Here is a 23,947-nt window from a genome sequence, read left to right on the forward strand (position 1 = left end):
CGTCCCCCGTCCCCCCCACCCCAGTCGCACCTGCCCTGACTCCTACCTCATTCGTTGAGACGCTGCTCATGGCCCGCCGAGTGGGTGCTTCTCTGGGCCGCGAGCAGGATGGATGCCGCTCGCGGCCCGCCGCGTCTTTACTCCTCCCTGCCGCGAGTGGGATAGGCTCCCCTCGCGGCCCCACATGGCTGCTCTTCGGCACCCCCTAATGTTTGGCGCTCTAGGCGACTGCCTAGTTCGCCTAATGGGATGCACCATCCCTGTCTGGGGGCAGTGCAGTTTAATTTTGGAAGACAGAGATGGTAGTGGAGTTTTGCCTCAGTTGGATTATTGGGCCTACCCTTGGACTCGGGTACCACCTGCCTGCAGTTCTGGGGCTAGGTCGAGATCTGCTTGTCCAGTCCATTAACTGGCTGGCTGGGATGTATCCTGGGTTGCTTAGGGATTTTTTGATTATTTTTCCTTGTAAGTAGACTGTGAAACTCCTGGGTTTTTCTTGAGATGAGGGCTCAGGGAACCTTTTCCCTGGGGGTCCAGGATAGGTAAGACCTCTCCCTCTGTGACATTCCAAGGAAGCAGAGGGACGATGGTGACCGCTGCAGCATCTTCTGGTGTTAAGTAGAGGTGATTTTGGGAAAAGAGACATTTTGGGTTAGATGGCCTGGGAGGAAGAGTTTTTGCTGTTCCTTCTTCCTTTTCCGGAGAAAGGATCAACCGCAGCTGCTTGTTCCAAACTGGATCCCTCCCGTCAGGGATTCGTCTGAAATTGAGAAAGTACTGAAGATCAACTAACGGCGAGTAAGGAGCCAAGTGAGATCATTGAGGTCACCCATCAGGAGTCTTCACTCCCGGAAGAGATAGGATTTGGACTCTCTGTGCAGAGACAGTATTTTTTTTTTTTTAATCTTTTACCAGTTTTGGAAAGGATTCCCTCTCCACCCGAGAACTCAGCTCATCCCAGCCCTGGACAGTGGATGTTTTCCTTGCCCTGGTAACTGAGACACTTGCACGGATAGAGGGAAAAGAACTGTAACAAGAGAGAAAGTCCTGTGGTGCTAAGGATTAGGTTGTACTGTGCCATAATTCATCTGATTTTCCACCAGTAAAGACTCTATTTTTGGACACTAAACTAGTGGCTCCAGTGTATTCTTTGGGGACACACAGCACATACCCAGTGGATGCAAAAATACCTCTCCCAGGGAAAAGAAAACACAAAGAGCCACCTCTGTCACAACTGGGCCTTGAAAGGGTTTTTCCCTTTCCCTCCATCTTCAAAAAATCCAGATCCTGGGGAACAGGACAGTAACAGAGTTGGCCAGGAGTGATTCCAGCCCCGAAGAGACGATCATTTCTTGTATGGCCCCATCGGAGTGCAGTCCGCAGCTGAGGACAGGGCTACAGATGCATTTAATAGGTTACAATAATTGCATCTGTCTGGGACCCCCTTACCTCTTGTTCCTGCTGTGATCTAGTGGTTATTTTTGCTCCAGACTGGGCTCAGATTCCTGCCAGTTCCTTGTAATGGTTTCAGTGGAACAATGCTATAAAAGGCACTCAGCACCCTGGGTGAGAGATTTACAGCAATATTTTCACCCACAGAAGCAGACAAGGAGCATTGAAAAAGTGCTGGGCAAGATTCAGTGACTCGGAAGGAAAAAATAGAGGTTCTGTACATAATAGAAGGCCCTGGGGCATTGAGACTGACTTGGCTGTGTTACAACCACACCTTAGTATTTCTAAATCTCTCTCACTTCTGGCTGCCGCTCTTCACATTTTCACCAGTCAGTCAATCCTTCTTCACTTATGGTTGAAGGAAATGTTTAAAAACTGCACATCTGGCAGGGTTCTGAATCTAGGACATGTTAAGTCGGCCTGATGTCAGAGTAAAGGAGCAGAGCAAATCTGCATATCTAAATATAAACCAGCTCACCAATTTTCAGTGGTTATAATCAATCTTTTTATTTTCAAACATACAATAAATTCCTGAAACACTTGAGATAAACTACTCATTAAAGCTGTTTCAAGGAGATAAATATATTTATCTTCATAGTTTGCAGAATATATATATATACATATAAATAAATAAACACAATGAGGTCAATATTCAAAAGCCATTTAGATGGATAACTGAAAATGTATTCATCTAAATGGCAAAACAGTGATATTCATCGCCGTATGTGGCTAGAATGTAGCCTCAGAAATTAGGGGCGGGCGGGAGGTGTTTCTGGGAGGACCGGAGTTAGCCGCATAATTTATGCGGCAAACTCTGGTTGCACATACGTCTGTCCTAAAATTAGCCGGATATACTTATCTGGCTAACTTTAAGATAGCCAGGTATATTCGGCGGCACTGCTGCGCCATTGACTATCCCAGTTAAGTTAGCTAAATAGGTGTATCCGGCTAACTAAACCAGCCGCTCCATGGTTAAATATTGGCCCCAATAGGGCACATATCTGGATATATTTTATCCAGATAAGTGGGAGACATTTTTGGTTGTTTCGGGGCGGAGCTGAGTTAGTTGAATAACTTATTCTGATAACTATGTTATTTGGAATCAGCCAAATAAGTTATTCAACTATCTCTAGATGTTGGCAAGTGGAGGCTTAATGCTTTCTGGGATTGTGTTACCAGATAACTTTAACCTTAACCATCTATATTCAAAGAATATAGCCAGTTATGCAGCAATTCACCTTAAAAAACAAACAAACAGCTGAGTGGGTCTATCGGCCCAATCCTCCACCCCACACCCGAGTTCAACAAATGTCGGCCCTGGCAGCCTAATTCCCCCTCACTCCCAAAATATTTAGAAATCATTGTGGGCCTATAGGCCCAAAAAGTCTCCCTCTCAAATTGGCGTAGTAGAATTGAAACTGTAGGTCCCTTGAGCAGCCTTCCCTCCCACCCCCACCCCTGGCTCCTGGTGCATCCAACATGGTCATCAAAGCAATACTCTTACAGCAATGCTGGATGCATCAGGAGCTCCTGGTCATGGGAAGGGGTTTGTGGGGATCTGGGTGGGGCACGAGGATTAGGGTTGAATTGATGGAGGGGGAGGAGGTGGAAGGGAGGCTAGTCAGGCTTGTAGACCTCAATGATTTGTAAATATTTTGGGGGGGCTTGGGCAGAGTGGGGACTGGGCTGCCGACATTTATTATACTCAGGTTAGAGGGTGGGGACTCAAGCTTCTAGTCTCACTCCGCTGTTTTTTTTTGGTTTTTTTTTTAAGGTAAATTGCTGTGTAACTGGCTATATTCATCCAATATGGCCTGTTAAGGTTAAAATTATCCAGGTATATGTAGCCAGATAACTTTGAAACCTAACTGGTGAAATTCAAACTCCAAAGTTAAGTTTATCTGAGGATATTCGGCAGGACAGTTATCCCGCTGAATATCTGGCTATCTTTAGCTAGATAAGTTATCTGTTTTAGGATTTTTTTGAAAATTGACCTCAGTATACCTATTCTATCTGTGAAATGGTAGCAGGTTGCTTTATAACACAATACAAGTGGAATCAAGCAGATATAAAACTAACATTTGTAATGTATATATTTGGATGGAGACTATATAAAAACAAATATAATTTTTATATAGGATTTTTATTTTAGAGCATTATATGAAGTAATTTATGTTTTCAAGTGATTTAAAAAACAAACAAACCAAAAACCCAGTGATTTAATGAATCATGACAAATGTTCTCCCTCACTTGTATTTAGATCCAAACCCTTATTCTTTTATTTGGTTTTGAATAAAGTAGCTTTGCTTGTCAGACAATATTTAGTGGTTTTCCTGTTACAGCATCATACAATGAAAAGCACAAGTAAGAGAAAGTGGCCAGAGATTCGAGCTACAGAAACAGAGTCCCTTTGCAGTGTCATAACCTTCAGAATAATCAGAAAACGATTCAAAGCTCTGCTAGCCCCATGTGCTCATAAATAGAAAGGTTTACTTCACCAGAAATGCCAAAGGCATCCATCCGACAGGCTGGCTTAGTCTTTTAAGTTTTTAGTGTGCTGGTCCCCTCTATTTGTATATTTTATTTATTTAAAAGACATTTATATCTGAAAAGTTTGTTCTCCAAGGAACAGAAAGATGAAACATTTGGTATGACCCCTAATTTTATTTGTTCACTTAGGGAGAGGCACAACATTCGTGTGGGGGTTTTTATTTTGGCTTTCCTAATTGGTCCAGCAATAAGGAATTTAAGTAAGACTTAATATTCCAAGAGCTAAGGGCCTAACATTGAGATCTTTTTGCTTGCTGGTCTTATCCCCTTTTTTATTCTTGGATATCATGGCTGCCCCCCCTGCCCCCTCCCACCCGATGGCATGCCCAGGTGGCACAAGGAGCCCTCACAGGCCCTGAAGGCTGCAGGCAGGGATGCCTCCTCTGTGATGTGCCTTCGGTGCTGCCTGAGGCCATCACAGTAATGACATCCGTCTTCCCTCCTTCCCTGCAGCCTGAGCACTGCCTCACAGTGAGATCGTAGGATTATATTAGTCTTCTGTTTAGAAGTGCGTGTTAGAATGGAGCCTGGTGTTAATAACCGAACTCTGGGAGCCTGGGAATCCTTGCATGGGTAAGTTGGGGTACAGGCTGTTTCTGTTCCCCGAAGAAGTCCCGGTGAAATCGTTTTTCAGCTTCTGTGGGGTCTTGTAGCCTTCTTGTTCTTCTTTTACCAACTGGTCAAGATTTCGATGGAGGAGTTCTTCCTGACTGGGCTGTTCTTCCTTGCAACAAATAATAACATTATATTAGCCTTATCTACAGTTTCTTGTAGGAAGGATTGATCTTTTCCTTTAAGTTGCTGGGCCATCGAATGCCATGGTAGCTAGCATCATAAATTATCTCTGTACCATGGCTCAAGATACAATGCAGCTGGCCACTGCAGGTAACAAGCGGCTTGACCATAGTGAATCATGGTCATGAATATCTAATGCTGATGTTATCACTGTATCTTCCTTAGAATCAAAATTATACAGACATATCAAAAGCCTAACTTTTACCAAATAGTAACTCACTGTCTACGTTCATATGTAAGATTGGTCACCCACCAAGCTTATAAAATGTTGAACTTTTTAAAATCCAGTTCTCATAGATCTCATGCTACACAGCAGTGTGCTTTTCTGCTCTCTGGGGTGAGTCCCTTTGACCAAACAGCACTTTAGACTTAATTCAGATGCTATACACAGTTCTCCAAAGTTAATGTTTGCAAACATTTTCTTATATGAAATATGGAATCGGCATTACTATATTGCAGTGCAAAGCAGTTTCCCTCCTTCTTATCCTGGAACATTAATATTTTGTACTGTGAAATTTGCTGAATATCTTTGAGTAAACTGTTTTAAAAGGGTGAAAATATGAAACAATCTTTCAATTTTTGATTGAATCCTTCTCCTCACCCCAAAAACTCCTTCAATAAAACAAAGCCTAGCAAGCATTGAAGACTACCTGTGGCTGAATGTGAAAGTGGCCCCCAAAGCGACAGAGGTCATTGTGATGGAATGTAAAGGTCAGGAAATGACATCAGATAATAGAATAGTTATTATCGGCTAATGCTGAATCAGAAAATAACCATCCTGACTGCTTTCTAATCCATGTTCAATGTTCAGTAACAGAGCTGAGTTCTGAATGGGGATTGGTCATGAAGGCACCAATCAGTGGTCTGTTCACCCGAATGAAGTGAATAAATGAATACTAAGTGCAGACAGCTGTACCGGCACTTAATATTCAACCCAGATGGAGGAGTTAAGAGCCTCTCCTCCTCTTGCTGGGCTTCCTGGTCACTTATGGGGATTTGGAGGTGAGGGTAGGGAATTTTTTAAAGCTGGGGGATGTGGGAGATTGGCACCACTCGGCTAATATGCTTCATTTTATCTTGGGGTCTTGTGGGGGCGGGGGTGGGGAAGGAATTGGTCACTCTCAGCCTACTACATTTTATAAATTTTGAGAGGTAAGGAGGGTTAATTAGTCCTCACTACATTTTTTATCCTGTGAGGTAGATGGGGAAAGAGTGAGGATTGAGGGGCTTTAGGCCTGCTACTTGTTTTTTCCGATATTCAAAAGCCCTGTGAGTGGCAAAATAACCCAGATAACTTGATAATTATATTCAGCAAAAAAACAGTGCTGAAAATTTGACTAAAGTTATCTGAGTAACTTTATTCAAAAACGTCTCCACTCAATGGCTTACTGAATATTTGGTAGTGGTAGTTTTTCTGTAGAATCGCTTGTAGTGGCTGTGTTACCATAGGTACTGTGAGAGAATTGTAGCCACACAGTAAATTTACTGAGTCACAATAACATGTCCCTCAGCAACTCCTCTGGGCTAGTACAGAAGGATGGGCAGACCAGATGGGCCATATGGCCTTTTTCTGCTCTCATGTTTCTATCAGGCCGATGCAATAAAGTGCGTGTAAAAAACGTGCATCCATACTGGGTGCCTGTTTTTTACCGCACGCACAGTCACCTCTCTTGGATGCTCGATGCAATAGGCAAACGAGCCACTGTGCTAAAACGGATGTGCTAGGGATAAATCGTGCTTCCCTAGCGTGTCCATGGTATTGGGCACCCACGGGTTAGGAAAATGGATGCTTATAAATTGAGCATCCATTTTTCCTAACCTGACTGCCGTCAAGACTTCAGAAAAGCTGTATTTTCTGTTTTTCTGTTCAGGGCTTGGGGCAGCTCAAGACTTAATGCCAGCTCTGGGGCTGGCGTTAATTTTTGAGGGTTAAAATGTGTGCAAGGGTTGCATGATGATTTTTTTACATCGAGGGTACTAGTTAATAGGCTCATCCACATGGCATTTACATGTGATGAGCGCTATTAGCTATGGGATGGTTTGGACATGCGTTTTGGATGTGCTGATCCCCTTACTGCATCAGGGATTTTGGACGTGTGACACCGTGAGTGCATGATATTTCATTGGCCTGTATGTTTTTAAGGCTGACCATCAAAGCTACTTGAGACAGTGGTGACAGAAAACTTCAGAGAGCTACTGGATTATGGAGCAGAACAAGGAGGTAAAAGGAGAGGCAAGATATAGGAAGATGAGAAGGAGACAGGAGTCAAGAAAAGGGAAGGAAATGAGACTAGAGGTGGTCTAAAGAAAGGAAGCTTCCTCCTGATCTGGAGCAACTAAATGTAGAAATGGCATCATATGCAGCGAGAAGAGTAGGGATACCACGCTCCAAACCTAGGGTATGCAGCATCCTTTTCAGCGTACAGAATGACCTTCCTTTTGACCCCTAGAGTTTTGTGAGTATGCTTTAGGGGGAGCAGTTCAGTGAGTGGAGTAAGCTCAGAGGATGAAACAGCATGTGAAGGAAGGAGCTGCGTTACAGAGAAATACTTGCACGAGCATAGCAGAGGAGGAGGAAGTGCCTAGTTCCTGGTAAAGCTGTGAGCTCCTGGGAGGAAACTGCAACCCTACCAGTAAGAAATTTCCAATCAGTGAGCGACATCAAACAGTGAGTAAAGAGGATGTTCCTTAGGGTTGCCAAGTGGCTCCAGATTTTCAGGACAGTTTGATCCAGTAAAAGGAAGACTACAAGTCTCTGCATGCAGGGGAGTAAAAGCAGGACTGGATCAACCTGTCCTGAAAATCTGGAGCCACTTGGCAACTGTATGCTCTTAGCATGCATGCCAAGGTAATCTGCCTCCCACTGCAAGTTCTTCTAGGAGAAAGAAGAAACCCAGAGTGGAGAAGGCGGAAACGGACCCAAAGCTTCTCAAAGAAGGCCAGGAATAGGCAGCACGCCTTTAAAATCCTTGTGCCACGTCTAAGAGAAGGCATTTGGTGGTGCGGTCTGATATGCCAAGGATCTTTCAGTGTGAACTGTGACATGCTTAGTCCAAATGTTCAGCGCAGGTTTGCGAGGACACTCAGTGGTGCCTGTGAAGCAGCTTGTAAATAACCTTTTCCTGTACAGAAAAGTCAGGCCAGTTTTGCAGCCACAGGTTTGGTGTAGTCTGCCGTTATTTCAGGTCCTGACTAAAAAAAAAAACCACGCTGCCACAGTGAGGTATGGTCAGCCTTTGCTTTGAGTGCTTTCCCTCCTGGTCCATTACGCCTCTGGGGTGATTACACTTTGAAAGAACGGCAAGGCCGTTCAGACTCCCCCCGTGGGGTCTAGTCACATGTACCTTGTTAATGTTGTCAAGGAGCTTGCCCATTAGGTCTTTCCGTTTTAATTTGTTTCTCTCCAGCATCTCCAGTTTTATCACCACAGCATCAATTTTCGACACCGTGCCACCAATGGAATGTTCTAGCTGTAGCACCCGTTTTACCAGCCTGTGGAAGAGAGAGAGAGCATTTAGCAAGAAATCTTCTCAATATCCGTGCGTTGGAAAGTTGTAAAGAGCCTTATGTTTTTGGAGAACAGTTTGCTTGTGAAACTTGCTTTGCCATTGGGTCTGGGGCCAAACGTACTTGGGTAGGCTGCTTTAAAATAGTCTTTTTTGTATACGAGAAGTGTAAAGCTGAAAAGAAATGTATCTGGGTAATGGAGAATATTTTGAGATACACTTTATTTGTATAATCATCCAAATAAGTACATAGCAGTCTAAAGCCTCTCATTTCTACTAGCATTATTGGATTCTTTGCAGCTGCTGAAACTGTTTATTAGACTGGCATGGACACATAGGTGCTGACTTTGGAAAATGACTGGAGGTTCTGAACTCAACATAAATTACAGCCCCCCCCCCCCCGAGCAAAAAGAGAAAAAAATCAATACCCAGTGGGTGGTGAGTGCGACTGAGTAGCGCGTATTTAAAAGGGTAATTTTCAGAGAGCCCACATAGGGCTAAAGTCTGCGGGTACTTTCTAACCACACACATTGAGCCAAGATTTTCAAAGCGGACTGATGTGCATAAGTCTGCTTTGAAAATCTGTGAGTTGCCCCAGTATGAAAAAGAAAGTAACGCAGAATGTCACACCTGGCTTGGAGCAGATTTACGTGCATCCTTTCAACTCCGACGTCCGGACTGCCTACTTCAAGTGTGGGTAAAAGTTTGCACATAACTGGATTTCATGCTTGCTTTTACTCAAAGAACTCCTCCCCCCCCAAGATTTATTTTCAAAGCACCATTTAGCTGTATTATTACTTATTCCAATCCAAAACCTATAATAAAATAAATAAATAAAATAGGTGCATAAAACATGGTTTTAGGTGTATAAAGCACTTTGAAAATCAAGCCCTAAAAGTCCAGAGAGCAGCAGGTAATGCAGAAATGGGGAAGATTCAGGTGGCTGAAACAAAAGCTAGAGAAGCACTCAAAGTCCTACCAGTTACTCTTCTCCGCAATCCTAGCTCATCCCCACCAGTCTACTTCCTCACTCCCCGTAATCCGTCCACACACCACAGTCTTTCCCCTCACCCTCACCTGTCCCCACCACTCTCTCACATTCTCCTAATCCAGGGGCGGATTGGCCTATCCGGGGATCGGGCATGCCTCGGTGGGCTGGTTAGGTTGGTAATGTGTCATTTCCTCTCAGACTCCTCTGCTTTCTTTGTGGCTCAACTGCACTAGCAGTTAGCTCCTTGTCTTTGGGTGCAGACGTGCTGGGCTTCAATTTCAGAGGGAGCAAAGGCAGACTGGTACCTTTTGCAGGTAAGTCAGCACCTTGATGACCCCTGCCTGCTGCATATATTTGAAAAAAGAAAAAGAAACGCTGCTCTGTTTTCCGGTCAGAGCACTGCCTGCCTTTGGCCTGCCTCTCTTTGATGCTCCAGTCGGAGCTGCAGTGTCCTGGACCCAGCCTGCCTTCCTATCTCTCTTACCTCCTTGTTTTTTTTTTTTATTTCAGCCCCAGGGCCCTTCCTAGGAAGAAACAAAAGCAGTCTATTGCCAGACCTGCATTAACAGCTCTGTTTCCATCCGGTTGAAACTGTCTGCCTGCAGCCTCAGAGATGGAAGAAGGGAAAGTGAGGTTGTGCAAGCACTGGCAGGCAGCTCTGTGACTGAAAACAGCACTGCCCTGGGACAAGAAACTGAATCTTTTTTTCTGGCCTCAGTGAATCCAGTAACTAAAAGCTGTGAAGCAGAGAGGGACTGGCTGGGACCATCACATTGCAGCTCTCCCACTATCACCAGTCCTCTCTTCCCTTCTCTCAGCAACCCTCCCAGTCCCAACTTCTGATTACTCTTCTCCCTTTCCCAAAGCTCCAGTATCAGGCCCTCTTCTCCTCCCAGTTCTCCTCCCTTCTTTCAGTTTCTTTCTCAGGACCTCACACCGGCATTCTCTCCCAGCCAGAATCCCCTTTCACTAATTATCCTATCTCCTAGCCAGCGTTCCCTCTCCTCCTCTCCCCATCTCCCACCAGTTCTCTTAGTCTCTCTCTCACTCCCCTCATAGCTCCTCTGTCCTTTCCCTTTCCCAGTACCTCTATCAGCAGCCCTCTCCCCCCCCCCCCCCATTTACCCTGTACCTTACAGCAGATTATAGGCAGGAAACATGCTGCTGTCATACACTGCTGCTGCCGCCGCCGCCGCTCTCTAGTCCCCCTGTAGCCCATTCAGCAGACATTCTAGAGCCAGCCAAAAAGCTTCAGGGGAAGGCTGAGCAGGAACAGAGGACTCACCAGCCCTTCCTTCCTGCCCTTCTCTGGGATTTTGTAGTACAGAGCTCTCTGCTCCTGAACTACAGGAGTGCAAGAGGCAATATTGGGGGCGGTCAAGCACCCACAGAGCTGGCGCCTTATGTATGAACGTTTTCCAAAGTCTGACTTGATGCATCTAAAAAAGGGATCTATGTGATCCTGAAAGTACCTGCACAACAAAATATTTGAATCATTTTCATGTTGGTCCAATAAATTGTATCGCAATCTACAATGAATCAAAATTTATCCGGGATTAACATGGTTACGGCAATTCTATACTAGCATTACTGACTGTAGGAATTCCTGCTCTCTGTTTTCCAGATCTATTTGAACATAAACTCCAGCATATTGATAAAGGTTTCTTCTTGGCTAACTTTAATAGTTATTTTGACTGCACAAGGCTTCTCCAGGTAAAATGCCATTTTCTGCGCATCTGGATCCAAAGTTTCTTATTCTCTTAGATGCACATTGCAGAAGATAGATATTTGTTAGTCAAAGAATTCCCATATTATGAGTACAATTCTTACTAATAAAATCCTTCTGGGTCTTTCAGGCAAAATACTAAGAGGTCCATATTCAAAAGCATTTAGCCAGATAATTCAGATACTATCTAGTTAAATGAAGATTTGGGCACGTATCTGGCTAAATTATAGCCAGGTAGCAAGTTAGCCAGTGAGAATTTAGCTGGATAAGTTGGGGTGTTCTGGGGACATAACTGGAGGAGTGAGTTACCTAGCTAACAGGCCGATACAGTAAAAATCGCGCGCACAGGCCACGCTCCTGTGCGTGCGATTCAGAAAACAAAATTATTCAAATTAGGGTCCGCGGTAAAAAGAGGCGCTAGGGACACTAGCGCATCCCTAGCGCCTATTAAGTCGGAGGGTGCACAGAAAAGCAGTAAAAACTGCTTTTCTGTGCACTTTCCCGGTGCCGGCAGAAATTAACGCCTGCCTTTGGGTAGGTGCTATTTTCTGACAGTAAAATGTGCGGCTTGGCTGCACATTTTACTTTCTGAATTGCACAGGAATAACTAATAGGGCCATCAACATGCATTTGCATGTTGCAGGCGCTATTAGTTTCGGGGGGGGGGGGGGGTTGGACGCGCGTTTTCGATGCGCTATTACCCCTTATTGTATAAGGGGTAAAGCTAGCACGTTGAAAACGCGCGTCCAAACGCGGGTTAATAGTGTGCTCCATTGGAGCGCACTGTACTGTATCGGCCTGTAAGTCTGGTTGGGCCAAAGAGCTGTCCTATAGTTAGCCAGATAAACTTACACAGCTCACTTTAAGATAGCTCGCTATATTCAATAGTATATATATTTTTTTTTATTTAAAAGATTTTTATATACCGCGAAATGGCCAGGATCTGGCCGTCTAGGCGGTTTACAAGAAACACACATAATTTAAAATATCAAACAAATAATGTACATTAAATCAAACATAGCAATTAAATAAGGATTCAGAATAAAAGGCGGTATAATATATCAATACAAATCATAGTGGTATATTGAAAATCCATCAAATATGATGTCAGTAAAATAGAATAGTATGGCTGAACTACTGAATATACCTGCAAAGTTAGCTAGATACGTTTATCCTGCTAACTTTGCTATCTGGACAGTGACTGAATATGGACCTTTAAATACAAAAAGTAAAGACTAGAATGGCAGAGTAGTCAAATGCCGAAAACAGTAACAGGAACTCACATTTGGAATTCTTCCTGTGACACCAAGTCAGCCTTAATGGTCTGGTTGTTTTTTGTATCTCCAAAATTCATCCCTTCTTCCAAGTTGTTGCTTCCATAGGATTTTCCTAAGTTTTCAATTTCTGCATTCAAAGCAACCTGAAGCAGGAGAATAGTAATAAACAATGATCATTGCTGCTGTTCAGATTGGAATTAAGAACATAAAATGTGCCAGGCTAGGTCAGACCAATGATCCATTGAGCCCATCATCCTGTTTCCAACAGTGGCCACTCTAAGGCACTGGCAAATATCCAGCAGATGTTAATGGGGAAGTCCATTTTTTGCTACTTATTTCCAAAAGTAAAAAATAACAATTCCCAAGTCTGCCTAATAATTATTAATGGACCTGCCCTCTCAAAACTTGTCCAAATATTTTTTAAGCCCAGCTATACTATTAACCTTGACCATATATTCAGTCAACAAATTCCAGAGCTTTTTTTTTTTTTTTCCTTTGTTTTCTGATCTTTGTATTTTTCTAATCAGTGGCCCTGGTCTCTTTTTTCCCATTTTTCCCTTGTTGGTCATTTTGTAATTTCTTTTCAGGATCTCTTTTCTCCTACTGTCTCTTTGCCTACTGTTTTCTTCCCCTCTTCCCCCATACACTCACACAGAGGCTCATGCTTTCTCTCACAGACTCCCTCACACACACAAGCTCTCGTTCTCTCACCCCTCTGGCTCCCATTTTCATACACATACAGACATACACCCAGGTTCCCATTCTTATACACAGACAGATGCGTTCCTATTCTTCTACACAGATAGTTGCACAACCAAGTTCCCATTCTTAAATACATACACATTCTTAAATACACACATCCAGGTTCCCATTTTTATACATACACAGACTACACCCTGGTTCTCATTCTTATACACACACAGATGCACATTCAGGCTCCCATTCTCATGCCCCCCCCCACACCGAGGCATCCATTCTAATCTACACACCCCCAGGCTCCCATTCTAGTCCACAAACATACTCAGGTTCTCATTCTCACCCACATTTACACATTCAAGCTCCCATTCTCATACACACACACACACACACACACACACACATTCAAGCTCCCATTCTCACCCTCACAATACAGGGCCTCTTCATTAGGCACAGCCAAACTCCTACTTCTGCCGCCTCAGGGATGGGATCCTGCAACGGCACTGCAGCTCTGGCCCTCCTCTTTGCCATCGCAGGGATGGGATAGCCCTGGCTGTGCCATTATTTTGCATTCTCGATTTGTAGGACTGCAATTACTATCTATACTGCTGTTGATCAGCTACAGATTGAAAAAGATTTTATTATTAGTTTTTGCCTCTTTGGCAAGATTTTCCCCAGATTCTCTCTTGGCCTTCTTTATTTATGTTTTACATCTAATTTGCCAGTGCTTATTGCTTTTTCCTATTTTCTTCATTTGGTCCCACTTTCCATTTTTTAAAGGATGGCTTTTTGGCTTTAATAGCCTCTTTCATAGCACTATTTAGCAATACTGGCAGTCATTTGGTCTTCTCGCAATCATTTTTAATTTATGGAATACATTTTATTTGGGCTTCTAAGATGGCATTTCTAAACTGCCTCATACAGACTTAACTAGTGGTAACTGCATTTTGTAGAAGGTAAAGTAATAAAATGCATTGATACAACAACAAAAAGAACACCTTTTTGTGGAGAATGCTTTTTTTAATTACTGTTTTTGCAAAGATGAATATATAGCCAAACTCTTTCAAGGTAAAATCCGATTAGTTACTCCCTGAAGTAATGTCTCCCATTGGTCAACTTTCTTAGAGATATCAGTGTTCTTGCTGTTAACAAAATGTTTTATAGTGGCTGATGTGCTAAGCTGTTTTTGAAGATAGATGCCTACTTATATAAAAATGTACAAAATGCCCTGAAATGTACAGAAATATTGTCAAAAAACTCCATGATTCACCAAAACTCCTTATGAGGATAAGTGGAAAAAACCCAACAATATGAAAAAGGAAGAACAGACCTCCACACCTCAAGTTACCAAAAATGTATAAAGGACACACTAAAGTTAAGAATGACCATCATAATAGGCATCATCAATGTAGTGTAACCACTTTAGTACTCTGCCTAATATTTAATCATAGGTCATTATGATGACAAAAATATCCAAAATTGAGATAATTGAAAAAGGTATTCGTACATAATAAAAGAACATAATATAATACAATGAATAGCACAAGATAAAATAATAACAATAATTTAAATAATAATATTAAACATTTAATGTGAAAATTAAACAGAAACAACAAGCGCCAGAGCATAATAAAATTAAAAAAAATCAGAAAATAAAAAAAGTAAGGTTCAATTTCAAAGAATCACTCTAAGGCCAGAAAATGTACTGGGTTTGTTTTGCTATATCCACGTGCTTGATTGAGTGATGCATATAACTATAGCCTCATTAATAATGGATAAATAATTTATTTTCTAATAAAATTTATTGTACCAAGCATTTGCTTGGTACAATAAATGTGGATATTTGTGTAAATCATTCGGAAAATTGTGTTCCATTGAAAATCAGCAAAATTGTAGATGGTCAATGAAATATTTCATAATTTCAAATCTCGCTCTGTAAAACTATACTCTGAGTAGCAAAAATAGCAAGCATTAAGCACCAAAATATAATTATGAGCACATTTTTCATTCATAAAAAAGATTTAGAATTTAGTACAAATTTGAATTTCTTTTGGTGAGCTAATCTTTTGTTTGAATATACCCATTCCTACATGTGTTATGTTGCTTTTGAGTCTGAATATCTATAGAAATACTTGGATTCTGCATGTCACCAGTCTGAAAATACTGATTTTAGGAACCAGAATTAGCAGCAATATGTCTTTAGCAGTACATCTTACCCTCTTCTCCTCTAGCTCATGCCTCATTCTATTTTGCTCTTCTTCATCAAGAATCTGGTTGCCATCTTGGTCAAATTTTGAAAAGGCTGCAGTAATCTCATGGTCAGCATGGCCCATTCTAAGGCAGTAAGAATAATTATTATTTGTAAATATTCTTTTTCTTTTTTTTTTTTTGAGGTAAAAAAGGATCAGTGAAATAAGTATCACACCAAGAAAAGCACTTACACAATGCTGGCAAAATGTGCGAACATTGTGCACTATAAAAATTGAAAACTGAGCATACAAGTATTCAGCAGGTTAGTTAAGTTTTTTAAGTTATCAGTGGGTTAACATAAGTTGCATTGCTTAATGTGATTTGTGTTATCTCATCAATATTCAAATGGTTACTTTGCATGAATTTACATACAATACAGCTTATTAATATTTTATCACATTAATCCATGTTAACTCTGCATTGATGCATTGATGCATTAAGCTAATGCAGAATTAATATGCTTTGGCATATGTTTAGTGTACATTAAGACGGTAACTTTCAAACTGGTGCACGGATATACATTTGCGTGCATATGTCGGCCTGCGCCTAGGGCCGTGGCTATTTTATAACTTGCATGCATGTTATAAAATATCCTGGCTGCATGCACGTGTGCCAAATTTTAAGTGACTATGCACATGGGCATGCATATCCCGGTTCTACCGTGTAAGTCGGGGGATTTTATAAAGGCCAGGTGCCCATGCCATTCCCAGTTTATCAGTTTGCCCACCAGTTCACCCAGTTAACAGCTAGGTCCTCCAACCCCTGCCCGGCTTGGTAGCCTACACTCACTGTAGTTACCACAGACTCTTTAAACCCCTTAGAAATGGCTCCACCTTTTTATTTTATGACTTACAGGTCACCCATAGCAGAAGTAAAGTTATGCAGCAGGGGACCTCGGTCTTGGCCAGACCATACCCACATCCTTCCCCATTTTGGAAATATTTTAGAAACATAGAAAGAGGGCTCATGGTGTGGGGAAACATCAAAGATTGCTGATACAGCAAATGCTACATGCAGCCCATTTTGTCATTCCCCTCCAACCAGCAAGAACATATCTTCTTCACAAACCCCCATTTTCCATACCACTACCTACTTCGGTATCTAATCTCTTGCTGCAGGACACTTGAGACTTTCTCACTTATACGTTATAATTTTTATGCTCAATAAGACCTGTCAACTTAATTGTTTAAATCTTTTTTTTTTTTTTTTTTTTTCTCCTTTATCTTTTGGTCATCAATGTTACAACGTTATTGTTAAATTTTGAACTTATGTACTCTGTTCCAAATTTCATAACCTTGTTCTATGTAATGCCTTTTGGCAATTTTCATGTTCTGTTTCAATGTAAACCGATGTGATCTTTATTACATATAGGAACACCGGTATATAAAAATCTAAAAATAAATAAATAAATAATTGCACGGAAATGGAAATCAGTACCGATTCTGGGTGACTGGAGATGCCAGGTCCATTCTGTGGCTTTATTGGAGAAGTTAACCTTAATGTTGTGTGATAATGTCAAATTGTATGACAAGATTTGGGACCCGTATTGGAAGTTTTATAATTCCCAATAGAAGTTATTGTTCATTATTGCCATATGGTATTCTACTATGGTGTATGTTTACGTATTGTATTACACGTTCTGACAAATAAAAATAAATAGTTAAAAAAAAAAGTATCCAGCTTATTGGTTAAGGGTAGAAACAGCCACATCAACAAGTTATCCCCAAGCTTATCTGTTCCCCAGACCGTAAAAGCCAGGGCTCTCATTGGTTGCTGTCTGAATCCAATTCCCCTTTCCCCCCTGCTGTTGAAGTAGAGAGAAATGTTGGAGTTGGTTAAGGGTAGAGTAAGTGCTACCCCAGCAAGTTACCCCCGTGCACTCGTTTCTTCATGTCCATCCTTTAGACGTGCACACCGTGGCATTTGTGCACGTATCTGGGCACTTTTTAAAATATGGTCGGCTGACTTGTTCGTGTCCCCCCTCCCGATTGATGTGCACTGGGGTTTGAAAATTCATCTTTGATACTGCATTAGCCTTAATGTACTTTAGTACATTGGCTCCTGTATCTGCGATAAGGAAAAGACAGAATGTCATCATTTATTCTAAAATAATATTTTCTGGTCAATTTCTCACATTTCACATATTTCCATCAAAATATACAATCCTATGTTCAAGTTAACAAGGAGAGCTGCAAAATATTAGGAATTTTAACATTTATTTTATGGACTCAATTATATGGAACATCTTTTGATTTGATTCTGAACCAAAATGGCAAAACTGGGGAATGGATGCTTTCATGGAAATCGTACCACCTTTTACAGGTAGGAGCCAATTTATTAGGGAATATTCTGCTGTACATGTAGAATAATGTCTTCATGTCACTAAATATACTGTAGACACAAGAGGCTTGTCAGGATTAACAAGTAAGGAAAGAACTGCAGAACAATTTGTATGAGCACTTTTTAAAAATGTTTGCTTAGAGCCATAAACTTATGTATATCCGGCTAACTTTAGATCAGTCCTCAGTGTGGCCAGAGTTAGCCGGATCGAAGTTAGTTGGTTAACCTATCCGGCTAACTCTGTTCCTCCTCGGAACGCCTACTTCCAGCCCCAGGAACTACAATGAATATGCCCAAGATAAAATTTGCATGCTCTGGAGGCAGTGCATATCAGTTTATCTCAGTCATATTCACTGTGAAAATCCTGCAAACCTGACTGGTTAGGGGTCCTCCAGGACAGGTTTGGAAACCACTGGTTAGCTCATCCTCTTATTGAGCAGGACCTATGGCAGTAATTACAGAAAGAATATCTAATAACTAATAAAAGCACAGAAGCTCACTAGAAAGTGACATTTCTTTTTCATACAGGAATTATTATAGTAGGTTTCTGCTGAAATGAACCACTTACTCCTTCAGACTGTTCTTAAAATCCTCAAACTCCAGCTCTTTTGATCCACTCTGTAATGCTTTCTGCACATCTGAAATACGCTCTTTTTTCAGTTTCAGCTTTAGTAATGTTCTGTTATACCCCTACAGAGACAAATAAATAAAACATCAAAATAATAATAATCAGAGCAGCTCTATTAAAATCTTAAAACAAGAACAAGGAACTATTGCAGGGGCAGTCAGCTATGGTCCTCTAGAACCATAAGCAGGCCAGGTTTTCAGGATATCCACAATGAATATGCATGAGATAGATTTGCATGCACTGCCTCTATTGAATGCAAATCTATCTCATGCATATTTATTGTGGATATTCTGAAAACCAGACTCATTTGTGGCTCTTGAGAACTGGAGTTGGCCACACCTGAACTATTGTATTTTTATCAGCATATATGCTCATTTCACCTCCAGTCATCTGAATCTGGTGTGAGCTCACTAAAATAAGTGTCAGAGGTATCCTGCTTTGAAATAATTCTATTAATTTAGCCAGTCTGAATTAAACCTAATACAGTCACTTGTGAGAAAATCTTTATTGCCTTTATTTTGAATGTAAGGCCCCTTTGCATTACTAAATCTGAAGCTATTCCTTAATGCCCCTCCCTTCTGTGAGCCAGCAGTGAACAGTGAACCGGGAAATTAAGAGAAAAAAAGGGAAAAGAGGGCTCAGAAACCTGCAAAATAAAGAGAAGCAGCAGGACCACGTGGTGAGTGATACTGCTTCCACCCCCAACCCAGCCGTCTAGCCCAGCACTGTTTTCAGGCCCTTAAATTGCAGACACTCCCTGGGGCGTCGCGCACCAGGCGTCGCACACCCGAAGGAGCGCGACCTAAGAGGCCTGCCCCTTAGTGCGCTCCTTTGTGAGCCTTTGTGAGGATTCAGACGAAAGGCTCTCCTTTCGCTACACTACCCCACCACAGCAGTGCTACACGCCCCTTCATGCAGCCCCAAGTGGAGACTCGGCCTCTAGTACGACTCAACATTTGCTTCGCCTCCATTATTGCTTATTCTGCCCTCTTCTACCACATCCTGGTGGTTCAAGCATTCTGAGAAGCCTCAGAGCTCCACCAGCTATCATAGCCACAGGCTCCTCCCTTTCCAGCCCCACTCGATCTACCAGCACTGCCCGTAGTTCCAGTAGTCACCATGCGTTCCTTCAACATTTCTATCTTCTACAACCGTCTGAGGAGACTCCCTAAGCCCTACCCACATTCACGCAACCGACAAGAGAGGATCATCCCCATCTCTATAACGCCTTGCACACAACTACTAGGCCTGGCACTTTTCTCACTGACTTTATTCAATGCTCAGTCCATCTCTAAAAAATCATACATCCTCAACGACCTCCTAAACGATACTAAACCAGACATCTGTGCTATCACAGAAACCTGGTTAAAAACTACAGATACAGTACTTCTAAATCAGCTACCTACCCAGGCTTATGACCTACTCTCTATTCCCAGGATCAAAAAAAGAGGAGGAGGGCTGCTCCTAGCCACCAAAAAAGGATTAGGCCTGACCCTACAAGCCACAATTACAACAGCTAACCTCGAATTTGCCCTCTTCAAATCAAAATACCTTCTAATCGGATTGATTTACGCTCCCCCAGGAATTCTCGAGGCAGACCCATCCCCCCATCATTGAACTAGCCGCCAAACATCTTAATGCAGGAAAACCAGCGATCCTCATGGGAGACTTCAACCTGCACGTGGACGTCCTACCTCGCTCCACCAACTGCGAAACCCTACTCTCCTCCCTCGGCCACATGGGGTTCAGGCAAATTGTCAACGAACCCACCCACAAGGCAGTTCACACGTTAGACCTCATTTTCGTAAATGAAGGAATATCGTCCGTTAACAATCCATCATGCCTACAGGTCCCTTGGACGGACCACCGAATCATCTCCACGGCTCTAGAGATCATGGAACACCCTCCCCAAACTACACATGCAACCTCAGTCGCCATCAGAAACCTTGTACTGGAGAAATTCTTAGCTCTCATTTATCCAAAGAACTAGCTCAACTAAACCTCTCAGACGTCAACACTGCCACTACCTCATGGATCAACATCACCAATAGGGTGGCTGATCAAGTATGCCCCATGACCACGAAATTGCTCCATCCTGAAAAGGACAACAGGAAACCCTGGTTCACGCCGGAGTTGAAGTCGCTCAAACAAGAGCTCAGATGTAAGGAACACAGGTGGCGAAAAAACCCGTCCACTATTACCCTCTTGGCTTATAAATCTTGCCTAAACTCTTACAGAAACATCATCAATATAACCAAGAAAGAATTCTTCTCAAAAAAGATCCACCACTTTATCTTCGACTCTAGAGCTCTGTTTTCCTATGTGTCAGCCCTCACTAAACCAACTACCCCTCTTATACCAGACGCACAAGCATCCAACAAAGCCAACGAACTGGCGGTCTACTTTGAGAAAAAAATAGACACCCTCCTTGCTCCTCTCAAGGGGCCCTCTCCTCAACTGAACTACCCTCCCACCACCAGCACACAACACTCTCACACAACCCACATGCAATACAAAGCAACTACAGCTTCGATGGCTTCCCTTGAGCAGACGTCCGCCTTAGAAATTGAAAACATCCTTAGGAAGATGAAGCCCTCGTCCCACCCACTTGACCACATCCCATCCAATCTACTGTTCTCCATTCCTAACATCATCGCTAAACCGATAGCAGACATCATAAACTGCTCGCTCTCCCAAGGTCAAATCCCTGACCAACTCAAGCTTGCTATTCTCAAGCCTCTCCTTAAAAAACCTAACCTTCCACCGACTGACCCAGCTAACTTCAGACCAATTGCCAACCTCCCAATGATTGCAAAAATCATGGAGAAGGTAGTAAACAGACAACTATCCGAATTCCTAGAAGAGAATGACATTCTAACCTCCAATCAATTCGGATTTCGAAAGTCACTGAACACTGAATCTCTACTAGCCTCGCTTTCTGATAACATCCTCATCAACCTGGAAAATGGTCAACCTTTCCTTCTCGTCTTACTGGACCTCTCCTCAGCGTTCGACACTGTGAACCATTCCTGCCTCATTCAGCGTCTAGCAGATATTGGTATAACAGGTTCAGCGCTCAACTGGTTCAAATCTGTCCTTGAAAACAGGCAATACAAGATTAGGATTAACAACAAAGAATCACTCCCTATCAGATCAAAGCTGGGGGTACCTCAAGGATCATCCCTTTCACCTACACTATTCAATATTTATCTCCTTCCACTCTGCCATCTACTATCTAACCTCAAGCTAACACACTTCCTATACGCAGATGACATTCAAATCCTCATCCCGATAATGGAATCCCTCCACAAAACATGGTCTTACTGGAACAGCTGCCTTTCGGCAATCAAAAACATGCTAACAAGCCTCAACTTCGTGCTAAATACTAGCAAAACTGAAATCCTCATAATAGCTCCAGACAAGTGCTCTCTATTCAACCCAACTAGTTCCACCCAACTCTCCTTCACATCAATCGACCACGCGCCACAAGTAAGAGATCTTGGTGTACTTCTGGACAACCAACTCAACTTCACCAAGTTCATAAACAATACTACCAAAGACTGCTTCTTCAAATTGCAAGTCTTAAAAAAATTAAAACCTCTTCTACACTTCCGAGACTTCCGCTTGGTACTACAATCTATCATCCTCCCTAAACTGGACTATTGCAACTCACTCCTCCTGGGCCTGCCAGCCAACACCATCAAACCACTTCAGATGGTCCAGAACGCGACGGCCAGAATTCTCACTAACACCAAAAAATGGGATCACATCACCCCTATCCTCCAAAATCTTCACTGGCTGCCTATAAAATTTAGGATACAATTTAAATCCCTCATGATGATTCACAAGGCTCTTCACAACATCTCCCCCCTCAACCTATCCTTCCAACTACAGCAACACGTCTCCAATAGACCAATCAGAAGTGCATACCAGAACATGCATCACACCCAGCCAACAAAAACCTCATTGAGGAAACGAGCTCTGTCCACTGCAGATCCCCATCTTTGGAACCTGCTCCCACCGGACCTCCGCCAAGAACCATGCCTTCCGACATTCAAAAAGAAGCTAAAGACTTGGCTATTCACTCAAGCTTTCCCTGAGAGCTAAAATCTGGTGAAGCGACAGACGATATACCTACCTCTGTACATATGTTCCTGATTTATGGTTCCCAGTTACATTTAATTGAGTTTATGAAAGTTCTCTTTAATAGTTTTCCTGTATACTTGTGTTAATGTATTCTGCCTTGAGGCGACTGTTTTAATGTATTTCCACCCTGGAGGCGACTGTTCAGTTCCTTGTAAACCGGTGCGATATGTATTCTTTACAGGAACATCGGTATATAAAAATAATAAATAAATAAATAAATAAATAAATGCAGGAATGGTCAAATCCAGCTCCTAAAACAGGGATGCTCGAGTACAGTCTTGGGTATAGAATGGTTGGTTTCTGCTATATGGAAGTGTGCAGAGACCTGGGGTGGGAAGTTAAGGGTTCTTCCCAGGAGGAGAGAGCTTGACTTGAGTTCTTCCTGGGAACAGAGAGACAGACTTTTCCCAAGATGGTGGAGAATCTGGAGAATTCTGTCTTGGATGAATGAGTGTCTTAAAGCAATCTTTACTTCTTTACTGGAAGATGAAGTTGAAGAGCATGACTTGCACCTTCACAAGGATATAAACAGGATGGAGTCAGTCCAGAAGGTGGCTACTAAAATCGTCACTTGGTTCCAAAGTATATGAGGGTAGACTTAAAGATCTAAACATATTCACCCTCGAGGGAGGGCGAGATAAGGAAGATAGGGAGACATTTAAATATCTCAAAAGTTTCCATGAACAGGAGGTGAGCTTCTTTCAATGGAAAGAAGGCTCTAGAATGAGGAGTCATGGGATGAGGATGAAAGGGAGTCGACTCAGACATAATCTTTAGAAATCTTTCTTTACAGAGAGGGTGTGGATGCATGAACAGCCTTCAGTGGAGGTGATAGAGATAAAAAAAACCCCAGTATATGAATTCAAGAAAGCATGAGATAAATACAGGGGATCTCTAAGAATATGATGAGAATTATATAGCTAAATTAATTGGGCAGATGGGCAGGCTAGATGAACTATAGTCCTTTACTGCTGTCATGTTACTGTGTTTTTATGACATGACTATGAACAGAGGTGAATCCACTTCTAAGTCAACCCACCACAGGTCCAGTAATTAAATTCCATGTGGTAAAGTATACCCCCAAGGAACCCCAAGGATGGAGAAGCTAAGAATATAAGAAATTGCCATACTGGGTCAGACCAAGTGTCCATCAAGCCCAGCATCTGTTGGAATCATTTTTTGTTATTTTTTGCTGAGGATGTGTATAGAGGATAGGCCGTATGGATTCAGTTTTCGCCCAGACACAAACTAGTTTCAAAGCCACAGGCCAACCTCTGAGTGAACTCCTGTTTACTGTCTTACACTGTGAAATGTTTATGAACAGGCAAGAGCCTGTTTATTTAGTTATACACTAAGTCTATGATGAGAAAGCAAGCAATTAACTTACACTAAGGCCTGAGAGAGAGAATGAGGCCACAGCTGTGTCTGAAAACTGATAAGAACTCAGTGGGAGGGAACGGGCCTGTTCTCACAGGGGTTTGTAGTGTAGAAGGGGAGACAGAGAGAGAGAGGGGAGAGAGGGGAGAGAGAGTCCTGGACATGATGGTATAGCTGATCCTTTGGAAATGTAAGCTTTTTATACCTATGTAG

At 42.4% G+C, this 23,947-nt stretch overlaps 1 protein-coding gene across 1 annotated transcript in view; it reads right to left on the reverse strand.

Annotated features, from left to right (window-relative positions):
* Positions 1 to 2,025: 2,025 nt before the first annotated feature.
* The window catches only part of PKD2L1 (polycystin 2 like 1, transient receptor potential cation channel), an 80,797-nt gene continuing 58,875 nt past the window's right edge, over positions 2,026 to 23,947 (reverse strand). The window contains exons 11-15 of the mRNA XM_029609683.1: positions 18,152 to 18,273; positions 15,210 to 15,327; positions 12,304 to 12,440; positions 8,142 to 8,289; positions 2,026 to 4,726 (exon numbers count right to left, since the gene is read on the reverse strand). Coding sequence (XP_029465543.1) covers positions 4,505 to 4,726; positions 8,142 to 8,289; positions 12,304 to 12,440; positions 15,210 to 15,327; positions 18,152 to 18,273 — 747 coding nt within the window. The 3' untranslated portion in view covers positions 2,026 to 4,504. The remainder of the gene's footprint in view (positions 4,727 to 8,141; positions 8,290 to 12,303; positions 12,441 to 15,209; positions 15,328 to 18,151; positions 18,274 to 23,947) is intronic.

Source organism: Rhinatrema bivittatum, chromosome 7 (assembly GCF_901001135.1).
Source record: "Rhinatrema bivittatum chromosome 7, aRhiBiv1.1, whole genome shotgun sequence".
In the NCBI taxonomy this organism is placed as follows: domain Eukaryota; kingdom Metazoa; phylum Chordata; class Amphibia; order Gymnophiona; family Rhinatrematidae; genus Rhinatrema; species Rhinatrema bivittatum.